The sequence below is a fragment of the Gymnogyps californianus genome, chromosome 1, assembly GCF_018139145.2.
Source record: "Gymnogyps californianus isolate 813 chromosome 1, ASM1813914v2, whole genome shotgun sequence".
Lineage (NCBI taxonomy): Eukaryota > Metazoa > Chordata > Aves > Accipitriformes > Cathartidae > Gymnogyps > Gymnogyps californianus.
The window spans coordinates 207,971,912-207,985,981 of record NC_059471.1 but is presented as its reverse complement, the minus strand read 5'-3'; the positions used below and the strand labels follow the sequence as shown (position 1 = coordinate 207,985,981).

The following is a 14,070-nucleotide window of genomic DNA, read 5'->3' as shown; positions in this document are numbered from 1 at the left end:
CCTGATTGCATGCATCTTAGAAATATACTCAGACTTGGGAACTGAACCTCCTTCCTCCCTCCCTCTCCCCATAAATGTGGAAAATGTATAAATTAAGTGCTGCTTCTTTACATTCTGATGAGAATTTCCTACATTCCTTGTTGCTGTTTAATAATAGTTGAACAGAATTATTTTGTACACTCATTCTGCAGCATATTAAGTTTGTAGGATATTTCATACAAACCATATTTCATACCTCATGGACTGGACTGAGTGCTCCAGTCATAGAAAACAATTTTGTGCTCCCTCTGTTTTTATTGTGGCTTCATTCGATTTGGCCTATTCTCTAGTACTCAGAAAGGTGCTCTCCAGCAATATTTTTGCACATGCAGTTCATTTATCCTGTTGACTGCTCATGTAAGGTTTCTTTTCATCTGGTACCAATGGTCTTACTAGTCAGGATTATGAACATTAGAGACCAAGCGGAGGTGGAAACCAGTAAGTTTTCAGACAGCTGCTGACTGTTACTTGACAGCATCCCCCCTGCAACTTCCATAGGTTGTGCACTCACCTAGGTGCATATCCAGCTATACCACTTCTCCAAAAGTTTAAATGTATGGGTTTTAGCTTATTTATTTATTTATTTATTATCCAGTGATGATTTTCAGTGGTGTATATAGTTCCAGTTGTTCTGTGATTTGTTTTCAGGACAGAATCAAAGATTGTTTGACATTAACTGTACATTGGACTACTTCTGAAGAATTTTAGATTCTTGCTAAAACTTAACTGACAATCCTCCTATAGTACAAAATATTTAAAAGACTCTTTCAGCACTCTTTTTGGAGTAGAAGTACTGGCACTATTGCCTTCTCTGTTTGATAATTTGCTACCATTAGCTAAATTCTTAAACCCACACAATAAGAGAAAGGAAGAAATAGGAGAGAAGAGCTCTTTCTAGTTCATGTTTTACAGAAAGGCTGCTTTTATGTGGTGGAGAAGTGTTACTATGCCAAATGGTCTTTTGGTTTTATCCTTTTTGACTTTTCTTATATGATGGTTTTGTCAGAGACAGGTGATTACACATGACATTTTAGATGTCAACAGCCACATGTGTGATGTATCCATTTAGAGTCTCCCTGTTTCAGTTTTCCCTACTAAAATCAATATGATTATTCATGTCAGAAAGCATTAACTTCACCTGCAATATTGTAATCTCAATATTCTAGTTCAGATTTGGCTTCCCATTGATTTCTGATCTTATTTAGACCAGTGGCTTCATTTATTTTAAGTCTTCTGCTTTGGAATTGGAAAACCACTAGAAGGGTAAAATTTCTCTGTGGAGAATCAGCCTTATTCTTCCTTCACTCATTTAATTAAACAATAGGAATAAAGGTTGTCTTGAATCATAAAGGATGATTTTCACTACAGCTGTTAACAGATACAGAAATCCTTTAAAGCCCTTTCTTCTAAATATATGGAAGATGATAATAAAATTTTTCCATTAGATTTCTTTTTAGCCAACATGACAGTCTTGTGTTGGAAGTGAGGTCATCTTGTTAGAAAAAAATGAAAAAATGATTAAGAAGGTCTGAAATAGAATTACTGTTCATGTGAATAAAGCAGAAATGGCTTGAAATGCATTAGATAAGCACACAAAATATGTGAAGTAATTTTCTGTTTATTGTTTAATTAAAGCTGAGTTTTGTAATCTACAGCTGGATTAGAAAAAAAAATAAATCTAGCAATTTAGGTTGTTGGTAATGGTTAATAGTGGAAGACAAAGTCTGAGGTGTTATTTTGCATTGTGGTCCAGAGCGTAATAACATCAGCTTTTTCAAAAATTGTGCTAATGGCTGATTGTGTTAGATTATGTATAAATTTAGGCCAGTAATTTATATGAAGAGTGCTTTGGTAAGTCTCACGATCTCAGCAGACCTCTAACAAACCCTTTTTCCTTATGAATATGACTCATCTGCTGCCTCAGATGACAAAAGTGAAACTGGCTCCAGAGAGTAGCTGGGGAATATATCATACAAGGTCTATGTTGAATATAGGAGACCAATGATAAACATATTTTTTGTCTGTGACCTTATATACTTCAGATATCCTCATTAACAGACCACAGATCAGATTGCCATCATGTGGCACAGCAGATGCCAGAGTAGGAGAGAGGCTGTGACTCTGCAGTGTAAATACATGAAATAAAACTGTGCTGCAGATCAGCACAAAACAAAAACCTGCTGTTGGTCACCATAAAAAAATCTTGAAAAATCTGTGTAAGTATTAAAATTCTAGTTACACTTACACTGAGGATTATGGTATTTACATAATGGAATACAGCGATACATAGGATAACAGTTCTTATTTGAGGTAGGCAAATATGAATTATCATGGAAACTTATGTGCCACAGTGTTAGCGATCAAAATATTTTTAAAAGCAAAAAAATTTACTTGGAAGAGGAGATCTTAAACCTTGTGGTTACAATTTAAGTCAGCAAAATTAGGTATGTGTTTGGTTCAATCTAAGACATTGTTCTATGGTTGGGACCATCTTATCAAAACTAATGTGCCACAGCTTCGTCAAATCGAGATCAGCTTTTGTGCTGACAATTATTATGAATACCCACTTGTGAGAAAGGTCATATAGCAAATATCTTCATAAGAGTTACACGTAAAAAGGTAATCAGTCCCTATTAACCCCTCTCATGCCCCACTGGGAGTATGGATATAAAGACAAGTAAGTCCACGTGTATTTATATAGGGGTTATGGTCTTGCTATCATTAGCACTCTCATGCTCACTTTTGGGCTACTGACCTTCCGATTTGCAAGTGTTGCTTGTTGAAATCACACCCCCTTGAGCCAAACTGGGTGATCTTTTTATACAATAGGGTAACAGGAAATTAATGAAGAGGGTAATTCATGGGTATTTGGCTAATTCATTACCAAGAATTACTATGAAAATATAACATAGTCCATGCAAGTAAATACAGTAGAATCAAGGTGGAATAAAATAGTTCTAATTTGGTTTAATACAGAATGTAACAGCTTACTGAGGTGAAAATGCAATTCTTTAAAATATTGTCAGTCTGTATTAAAGCTGTAGTGAAATAACAGGATCAGTCTTCCATTGGCACTTCAGACACCTTATCCCAGTCTTACAAAATCTTTTTCTCATATTTCTCTTTTGTAATTTATGTGCAATTCATAATCCTCTACAGAAGAACAATATATGTATTTCAGATACATATATGAAAACCATGTTTGAAACAGCTTTTACACATACTCCTTGTGGCTTTTACACTGTTCATGCAAGAACAGGATTGAATATTTGGATCACATTTTAAAATCAGGATTTCAAGTTCGTTGTATGTTTCTACATTGTTCTATTTAAGCTTGATATTGATATATTCTCCCTGGGTATTTATCTTCTTAAAATAACCTAAAAAATCCATGGATTTGGTATTTTAGAAAGCTTTGTGAGGCTATTGATGTTTAATAACTCTAAGCTTACACATTTTATAATAGCTTAATATATCAAGGGGTAGTCAAATATTATTTTCAAGATAAAATACTTAAAGGAGAGTGAGAAGCACAAAAAAAAAAGAAAGATTTATTTCATTGTACCATTGTAATTGGGCCACTAGCTGACAGAATTCTGTGCTGGCTAGGAGGAGATAAAGATATGACATATGTGCACAAAAATGAAGGCTGGAAGATGAATAGGCCTTCTAGGGAGTTGATCTTTACAGATCAGATAAAGATTCTTCAGGTCTCTTTCTTGCAGTCTGTGCTACATCAAAGGCTGTCTTTCAGAGATAGTAATGTGCACTTGGAACCTGGGGACAAGACCTTAAAAAATGGACAGTTTTGAGATTGACAGGCAGCTGGGCTTTGGGTTTTTTAGTTGTTGGTTTGCTTTTCTTTTTGTGTGTGTGTGTGTGTGTGTGTAATCTCTTGTAATCCCTTTAAAAGTTAAAGAAAAGTTCATAGGCTGATGGAGTAAATAACACTTACATCTTATCTATTTTTGCCAATAGCTGTTTTGCTGTAAAGGTAACCATTCTCTTTGAAAGATTTAAGGAAATCTAGTGGAAGGTAACTCTTGACTTCTTTCAAAGTTCGATTAAAAATACTTATTTGTGGGCAGTTTCTGTCTTTCAGGGGATAATTTTTCTTTTATTGATGAGCTAAGTATTCTGAAAATTCCTGAAAATAATGTACCCTGCACAATATTTAGAAAACAGCAAGAGAGAGAGCAGTTCTTATTCACTAAAAAAAGTTAAAATAAAAAAAAAAAAAGAGGTAGAAATAATTGTTTCATCTAGGAACACTTATTAAAAAAAGGTTGTTTAATCACAGTGTTTTCAGGCATCTTGAATTTGACATCAGCTACTGTGTCAATCGCACTGGCTAAATCTGGCATCAGCCCTTTTGATCTCTTACTTAGAAGCACCATCTCACAGCTGTTGGGCATCCTCCAAAAGCATAGGAATAGATGCTACAGCATTTTGTTAGCTTTTGCAGCCCTCTCTTCCTGGTCATGGTTTCTCAATTTATGTACTACTTCAGAGTAATTTGAGTTTCATTGCCATAATCTGAGAATCCTTGTTCTCCAGCAGACTGTACAAAGTAGGGGGTTTTTAAATACCTTGAACTAAGCCAGAATGTTTCTCTTACATGTTAGTTTTGGTCCTTTTCCCCTTTTTAGTGGTGTTTGGTTTTTCATCCTCTCTCTAAAAAGATGATGTTAAATAGAGCTTCGTTCAAGGCCTGAAAACATCTCACAGCTTTCGTCTTCACAGCATGCATACAGAGGCGTGGAGTAAGAAATGATTAAAGCCTAATGTGCAGAAATATTGTTTTGCATGTTTGTTTTAGAACCGTTTTTGCTTATTTTCTTGCATATAAAGATATGAATCTCAACATTTTAGTATTTGCTAGAGAAACCTGTAGGGAACTGCAGTGGGTCATGGTATTAAAGAAGGTGTTACCTTATTAAACCCTCATTGTAATGAGAGGGAAAATGGGAAGTGTCAGGTGTCAGCCTGCTGTTGTGTTACTCCTCTGTTGGCATTCTCTGGAGACTCTTCCATCAAAACAGGGACAGCAAGACCTGACATTTGCATACCTCAAAAGGAAGCAGGCATGATTTCTTTGAGAGAAATGAAAAATTAGTCTCTCCTTGTGTCACAATAAAGGGCATAGGTAACTTGAGTTTGCTTCGCCATCTAGCTATTTTTGACCCAGGAGTCTTGACTTCTTACTCTGGCTCTTAACAAAGCTCTCTCTGTGGAAGGGTGAATGTCTCAGTTATTAGACTCCATGTTGCTGTAGCAGCAAGGCTCTCCTTGCATAGAAATGAAAAACTTCTGAGAACACCTTAGCTTCATTATATATATATTTTTTTTTTAAATTTAATATTCTTCCCTTATCTTTCCAAAAAATATAAGAAATTACACAGGAGAGAATGATACTAGTTTTTGCATGCACAGACTTCCTATCAGTCAACTCATGTATTTTAAAACACCCACTTCTTGAAAATTAAGTCCTTGCATGATCTGTGTCCTTGTGATAGTCTGCACATAAATATTGATAAAGAGTCTTCTGCTGGAGATGAGCTGGGTAATCAGAGTACCGTAGTAGACTGGTCTTTGGGAAATGAACCTGTATGGTTTTTGCACATGTAACTTACTTGTATAGCTGTAGAACCGCAGGATTGTTCTGTTGCAGTAATAGAAGGTGACAATACAATATTTATTCCCATTTTGAGAGATCAAATGACTTATTCTTGTGACCACTCAACTTACAGATTTATTCTCGACCTGGCTAACAGCCACTATACTGACTTCTAATAATTTGTGTAGCATTTATAGGAGTTGTTGATGGAAAAGATGATCTGTTTCAGGGGAAACAATACTGGGTTGATAACAAGTTGGCTAGGCTTTAATTCTATCTCTGACATAGGATACTAGGAAATACATTCTAAATACACATTCCAGCTAAACTTTTGGATACATTCCAGCTAAACTTTTGGATATAATTTGGAAAATTGATCTAATAAATGGTGCAAAAATTAAATTGGTTGTTATGCAGTAGAGCAAAATGCAGAGATTCGTCAGTTAAGCAGTGAAGAAGACGTCAAAAAAGTGTCTCAGCCTGTTGCTAGAGCCAGTGTGCATAGGCCTGGCTTGTGCTTATGTGTACTTCCAGTAAGGTGTTGGGTTTTGGTTTTTTTGGAGTCAAGGAACAGCCATTTTCTCATTGTTCATTATTGTTTCTCTGTAACCAATTCCTTGTGCTTTCAAATGAGCTTGATTACCTTTAACAGAGCTCTGTACACATACTCCAAATGACGATTTCTCATTTTTGAAGCTATTTTAAGGTATAAAGAGCTGTAGAAATTTCATGTAGTGTTATTTTAGCAGGTTACTTAGACAGTTAGAATGGGTTCTAACTTAAACCTGACTGAAAAATTCTTCAAAGAGAATGAGAATACAATATCTCTTTGGTGGGGGATATTCTTTTTTTCTCCATTTGAGACCAAAAAAACCCCAAAGCAACAAAACCCAAACAACTATATTTTTTTTTATTTGCTTTTAGCATTCTCACTTTCTAGTGCAGATTAGCTGAGGAATCTACCAATATACCAATACCAATTTCGTAGGGCTGAGAAATTTCAAGTGTGGCTGCAGTTCTTTCCATGCAATATTCCTAGTAATGTTAATGCTCATCTTTATATATTTCTCTTCATAATCCATCTATCAGTTTGTGTATTTGGGTTCTACTCTCTTTTGTGGAAAACAATTGCAGTTCTCTGAGTACTTTAAGGCAGTGAAACAGACTGAGGGAAATCTGAGGGCAGTGTTAACTGCAGCTATTTACACGTGTAGTAAGTGTCATATCTTGCTTTGCTACAGTCTGGTGAAACATGACTTAATTGGCTTGAACTCATCAGAGGATACGCAAATTTAGATGCAGAACTGGCTATATTGAGTGAAGAAATTAGATGGACAAAATTGTTCTAGTATATTACCATAAAACTGAAAATACTGTAAGTATATGAATTGTTTGTCCAGTGCAGTCAAGGGAGAGTTGTACTGTGTTTTTTCCCAGTGTAATGCATCAAGTTATATCATAGTCTTTCTTTTGTAAATGTGGTACTTGGCTGCTCTGGAGGGTACCTCCTCCAGTTGGCAATGCCTGTAATATGCTAGTAGCTTTCTATTAGCTAAGAATCATTTGAATTGACAATAAAATGAATGAGTGGGGACACTTATTGTCTGGCAGCAGAGCACACAGGTTTGTTGGGGTTTTTTTTGTTTATATAGAATGATTGCAAATGTAAAAGAAAGGCAAAGATCCTAAGTTTTGCTTTGTGAAATTTATCATCCTGATGGTTGTTAGAGGAGGGAGAGGGACTGCCCCTATGGGATCAGATAACATAAGCGGTTGCTATCCTGGATGGGGCTGAGGTGAGGTTCTGACAGCACCATCTCTGCGATTCCAGCTTACGTGAACTTTCTGGTCATACTGCTTTTGGTTGTTAGCAAGAACTGACAGTTAACTCAACTGAAAATGTGACTTAGATGATGAGTTCATTTTGTGTAGGGATTGGTGTGAATATTAAAAGGATCACCAGGCTTACTGTGCACATATTGTTACACAGGAAAGCATTTTCATCCCTAGTTACCTGGTGGATATAGCCAGGCTATTTCTGTTAGAAAGGGACCAGGAATCCCCAGAAACAGTTGCTGAAATTTTTATTGGGCTATAAAAGAATTTAGTTCTCAAGTCACTCAACAATTAGGACATGGCTGAATCCACATGAACTCCGTTCACATCAGGTAGCTGCTTCTTCAGAGTGAGCTTGCTTGCTTTCAGGGTGGGTGCTTGCCTCCAGGGCTGCCGGCACTGGGGATGCTGCGGGCAGCTCAGCTGGAGAACACGCATTACACTTGGCAACTTCTATATGCAAAATTGTAGAAAACTTCTCATAGGCATGTACAAACAGCTTTTTTTCAAAGACTTATAATTTTGTATGAGGAGGGACATGTGACCAACCCAATGGATGCGTCTGTACAAGAGATTGATTTGAAAGACCATCCTCTGATCATTCCGGTGCACTGTGCTTTGCTTCCTGTGGGGCTAAGTGGACAAACTGGATTTCTTTCAAAATAATTTAAATGGGAAAAATGCCCTCTAGGAGCATGCCTGTTGCTCTCCAACTGCTAATGTGTATTCAGTCCATGGGACCAGACTGCAGATGATAGTGCAAATTACTGAGTTTTTATGGGTCCCTAATAATCACAGGGGATGTCAGTACTTCCTATAATTGAAGCTAAATAATTTAATGGAGAAATAAATGTCCATGATACAGTGTTTTAAGATTCTAATAAATACTTGTCATTGGATGGTAGATTAAATTCATACATATAAGGCAAGGTGGTGTGTGTAAGGAGAGAGTATTTTCAGAAGGATATTGACGGATTTTGAACTTAACTAAAACTTCTTAAATGACATTGGAATGAAGGTTAAGTTTTCTAACGCATGATTATAGTACTTAAATAAGTAAATAATACAGAAAATAACATTTTTGAAATGAGATGATGCATCTTTACTCAAATAGACTTAATTTTCAAGTAAGTGCAAAAAAGCCTAGATATATAGAAAATTATATAGAGAAAACATGTATATGAAGAAATTAAAAAATAAAGACTTAGCTATGTGAAGAATCAATAAAGACTAAAGTGTATGTCCTCTCTCTCTTTGGTCTTCAGCGCCTCGCTAAAGAAGCAGAGAAGTACCAAGCATCACATCAGTGGAGGGATGAGTTTGGGGTAAGTTTCAGTTTTTCTCCTTTTAACCACCTTGGATTTTTCCTCTTTGAAATGTTAACTATATTCTTACAAACATGTTATTTATATATCCACCACAGAAGGAGTCATTGACTATGAATGAGCATTTTATTTTATTCAGTAAACAGAGTCTCAGTCTGGGTGTGTAGAGAATAAAAAGTGGACTTTTCACTTCAGAAGCTCATAGGGAGCTTCGCAGACCCAGGGATGTAGCTCTGAGGTGTACGCAAGACATATGTTTGTTTTGACGCACAAGGAATCATTACAGAGAAGATGTCTGAGGGACGGTTACTATCAGTTAAAAGTGTGCTACTTCAAGCACTGAAACACAGAATCATAGAAAAGATTTTTACAAGTTGTTTTTTGCTTATGTGGTGGAAAAAAACAGGAAAAAGCATAATACAGAAGAATTTGGTTAGCTACATGACTGTCTATATTGGGAGTCATAGACTATTTTTTTAGAATCCCTTTCCATACTTTACTAACTACATCTCTTCTCTTCAGTATTCTAGTACTACTGAAAGAGGCCCTAACCTGGTCAAACACTAAACTCCCTTCTTCAATCATTTCAGACTTTACTGAAAAACAAGTGAGATGATTGTAAAATGTACAACATTAATTCTTTACTATCGATCAAGCCAAATTAATATTGTGCTGCATGATTATAAGCCTGTTAATTTTAGTCTATAGTTTCCTGCTAAGTGTCAAAGTCATTTATTATGCCTTCATTACCTGTTCCTGCACAAATAAAAGCAGATGGTGCTTTTACATGATGCTGCTACAAACCTAGACAGTGTTTGCACATCCACTAGAATCATAGTGGCACACAGTTAAATGCACAACGGTTTTCTATAATGTCCTTTCTGATCCAGTGTTCCTCGGACACTTTGAGATCTGAAAACAGACAAAAAACACCCCTAAGGTCAGGCCAAATAGTTCAGATAAGAGTGACTGTTTTTTAGGAGCGCAAAGAGGGTCTAGACACGACCTGAATGCTTTTAAGTGTGCTCTCTGCACAGGCGCACCTTCTAATACACGGTAATACACAGAATGCATATTCCATAGGGATGCAAGAATGAGAATGCTACAGTGACCTTTTTCTGCTAATCTGTCTCTGTTTTGGATAGAAAACAAAACCTGCAGGTTTGATGGACTCAGTGCAGAACAGTGTGAATACAGTCAGATGCTCTTTCTAATCATTTTGCTTCTTGCTGTACACACTGGCATGACATCAACAACACTGTCTCAGCTTTTGGTTTTCTTTTTGCCCTTTACTTGCAGTAGAAGTCAGTCATACCAGAGAGGCTTCTGGTCTTATCAGAATTCATTGCCAAGGAGAGATCTGAAAGTAATTTTGAAATGTGATTTTATATTAATGTTGTGGCTCAGGCAAAGACTATGGTCAGAATAAAATAAAAAAAATGCAGTTGGATTTATAATAAAGTAACTGCAAACTGAGCTTGTGCTTTACTGTTTTGAATTTGGATGAGAACAGTGTGCACCATATAATAACCTTGACATTAGGTTATGTAATTAAATTTCAAATAAATGTATTAAGCCTCTTATAATTTAATTTGTTCCATTTTTGCCAGAAGTAATCTTTCATGTCTTCTGGCCTACTTTTTAGAAAATGCCTGCTTAAATTAGTTTGCACACAGATCTTTCTGATAAACTTAATTTTCACTGGAAGATTCATTCTCCTAATGGCTGTGATGGAAAATAGAAGACATTCTGTAAAACTTTCTGCAGATGACGGTTCTTAAAGGACTTCTGATAGCATTATAAATGGTCTACATCATGCTGTATGAGGTTTATTTCTTGTCCAGGATTTGGTTTTAGGTGATGAAAGTCCTTCCAGCAGCATTGCACATGAGTTACTGTAGAAAGAAACTCTTTGGGACAATCTATTTCTGCTTCTAATAAGCTCACAATCAGCAATGTCCTTGACAGTCAGATTGCAGCTGAATAATAGCCTATGGAGTTTTAAGGAGAAAATATCACAAACATTCCTTCTGGGAAAGTATATATGGGCTAACTTCAGTGGAACAATTCCAAAAGAGGAAGGGCAAAGAGGGCTGGCCATAATGCCAAGGTCTATAGAGAGCTAAAAGGAATGTGTCAATCAAAAGACTGCCAGAGTGCCTGGTCTAACACCTTATTCAAAATATGAATATAAGAATTCAGCATCCTCAGATATGGTCTTTTGAAATTAGCTAGTACAAGGGAAAATCAGAAGATCCAGATTTGGTCCCATGGCCTCATTTTTGTTATTTCAGCTAATAATTTCGTGTAAAGACTGTCAGAATTGTTTAAAGGAGAGAATTTGCTTGCCTTTTAGAAAAAAAATTGGGACTAAACCATTGATAGAAACACAAATCCACATCTACTAAAATCCCTTTTCCCTACTATATGTAATTGAATGAGAAGAATTTCTTCCAATATTTCTAGTACTATAGTATTGAATTCCAGCTACTTCAAGAAGACCAAGCAAAGAAAAATAAAAGTGAAAATTTAAGTTTTGGCTTTTTGATAAATCATAGAATCATAGAATCATAGAATGGTTTGGGTTGGAAGGGACCTTAAAGGTCATCTAGTTCCAACTCCCCTGCCATGGGCAGGGATGCCTTCCATGAGACCAGGTTGCTCAAAGCCCCATCCAACCTGGCCTTGAGCACTTCCAGGGAGCGAGCATCCATAACTTCTCTGGGCAACCTCTTCCAGTGTCTCACCACCCTCACAGTAAAGAATTTCTTCCTAATATCTAATCTAAATCTACCCTCTTTCAGTTTAAAACCGTTACCCCTTGTCCCGTCACTACAGTCCCTGATAAAGAGTCCCTCCCCATCTTTCCTCTAGGCCCCCTTTAAGTACTGGAAGGCTGCTATAAGGTCTCCCTGGAGCTTTCGCTTCTCCAGGCTGAACAACCTCGACTCTCTTAGCCTGTCCTCACAGGTGAGATGCTCCAGCCCTCTGATCATCTTCGTGGCCCTCCTCTGCACCCGCTCCAACAGGTCCATGTCTTTCTTATGCTGGGAGCCCCAGAGCTGAACAGAGTACTCCAGGTGGGGTCTCACGAGAGCCGAGTAGAGGGAGAGAATCACCTCCCTCGACCTGCTGACCACACTTGATGCAGCCCAGGATGCAATTGGCTTTCTGGGCTATGAGTGCACATTGCCAGCTCATAGTCAGTTTTTCATCCACCAATACCCCGAAGTCTTTCTCCACAGGGCTGCTCTCAATCCACTCATTGCCCAGCCTGTATTTGTGCTTGAGATTGCCCCAACCCATGTGCAGGACCTTGCACTTGGCCTTGTTGAACCTCATGAGGTTCGCACGGGCCCACCTCTCAAGCCTGTCAGGGTCCCTCTGGATGGCATCCCTTCCCTCTAGAGTATCAACCACACCTCTCAGCTTGGTGTCATCCAGAAACTTTCTGAGGGTGCACTCAGTCCCACTGTTCATGTCCCAGACAAAGATGTTAAATAATACTGGTCCCAATACTGACCCCTGAGGGTCACCACTCGTCACTGGTCTCCATGCGGACATTGAGCTGTTGATCGTAACTCTTTGAGTGCAACCATCCAGCCAATTCCTTGTCCACCAAATGGTCCACTCATCAAATCCACGTCTCTCCATTTTAGAGGCAAGGATGTTGTGTCGGACAGTATGAAATGTTTTGCACAAGTCCAGGTCAGTCACTCTTCCCATCTCCACCGATGCTATAATCCCATCGTAGAAGGCTACCAAATTTGCCAGGCGCAATTTGCACTTAGTGAAGCCATGTTGGCTGTCTCAAATCACCTCCGTGTTCTCCATGTGCCTTAGTGTAGTTTCCAGGAGGATCTGCTCCATGATCTTGCCAGGATCAATAGTTAAAGGAATCTTTACCAAAGTTTAAGAATTTTTAAATTTTATTTTGGTTTTATCTGAAATAATCTGTTCATGTTTACGAAAACCAAAAATAGCCATGAACATAGAAAACTCAGATTGATATTAATTTGAAGCTGGGAAGCTGTGACCCAGCAACTTACTGATCAGCGAATATCTGGTGTTAGCTGAAGTATTTTCGTATTCCTATCCTTCTGTCACCTTGTATAGCTTTCTAAATACACAGATTGACACTGGAGGTTATATATTCTTTTTATTAATAAATGAACACTTATCAGGTGTATATTGAATGTCTCAAGAGCAAAAATAAAAATCTAAAATGAGTTAAGAGCATGTATCTCACATATTTACCATTAGTTTTTAGCTAAGTGACAGAAATAAAGATCATAATGGATTTTGGTATTTTGCATTGATAATTAAATATCAAAATAATTTTGGTAATTGCTAATTAATTTACTAAAAAGTGGAAAACGATTCAAAGGAATATTAATTAAGAATAATAATTAAAAATACTGAATGTCTTCTGAGTAAAAAAGGAAAAAAATTCATTAATATTGGATTGTAAAGTGTTGTTTCCTGATTAAGCACAAAGTCAACTAAAATATCTGAACTGCAGTTTACATCTACAGCCCTAAAATAATACTTACCTGTTAGAAAACTATTAAGTCTTTCGAGAATATTTGTGAAGTTTATGAAGGCAAATCCAAAGCGCTTAGCTTCAGGCAAATAAAGAAATGCCATTCTCTGCTTCCTACTCCATCGGTATTGCCCAATTCCCTAGCTGCGTGTACAGCTGGAGGAATAAAACCTACTTAAATGTTTTTAGATTAATGCAGTTACAAATCAGAGGTACAAACCAATATTTCTAAATGAAACAGCCTTGTCAGTTTGTATTTTCTTGTATGCTGCAGAGTCAAAGGAGGGGGGAGGTTGACACTTGTGATGGTCCAATTACTTTTCTGGCATAGAGATGCATGAAAAAAATTGTATGTGAATTGGAAGAAGGAGAGGAGAATTCTGTATTAAATGATTGCTGTTATTCCCCAAATGCATCTTCTACAATTACATTTGATATCACATTTGATTGCCTTGCAATGGTTGGTTAACTAAAGCAATTTTGTTTCCAGTTGGGTTGCAATATTAATTGTACTTACACATGTATAAACATAAGGGATATCTCATTTGTATTTTAACAAGGGGAGTCTTTATGGATGGCCTATTAGCATCCACTTATTTATATGAAGACTGAAACTCAGACTTTTAGGAATTAATTATCACATTAAAATGCCACATGAAAAATCCTTTCAATATGCCTTATCTTTTAGCCAATAGTGTCATTTTACATTC

General features: G+C 37.0%; 1 protein-coding gene across 3 annotated transcripts in view; it reads left to right on the top strand.

Annotated features, from left to right (window-relative positions):
- Positions 1 to 14,070, top strand: part of CACNA2D1 (calcium voltage-gated channel auxiliary subunit alpha2delta 1) — a 434,743-nt gene that overhangs the window by 185,901 nt on the left and 234,772 nt on the right. For all 3 annotated transcript variants that reach the window (XM_050894497.1, XM_050894513.1, XM_050894504.1), the window contains exon 4: positions 8,758 to 8,817. In XM_050894497.1, the coding sequence (XP_050750454.1) occupies positions 8,758 to 8,817 (60 nt within the window). The remainder of the gene's footprint in view (positions 1 to 8,757; positions 8,818 to 14,070) is intronic.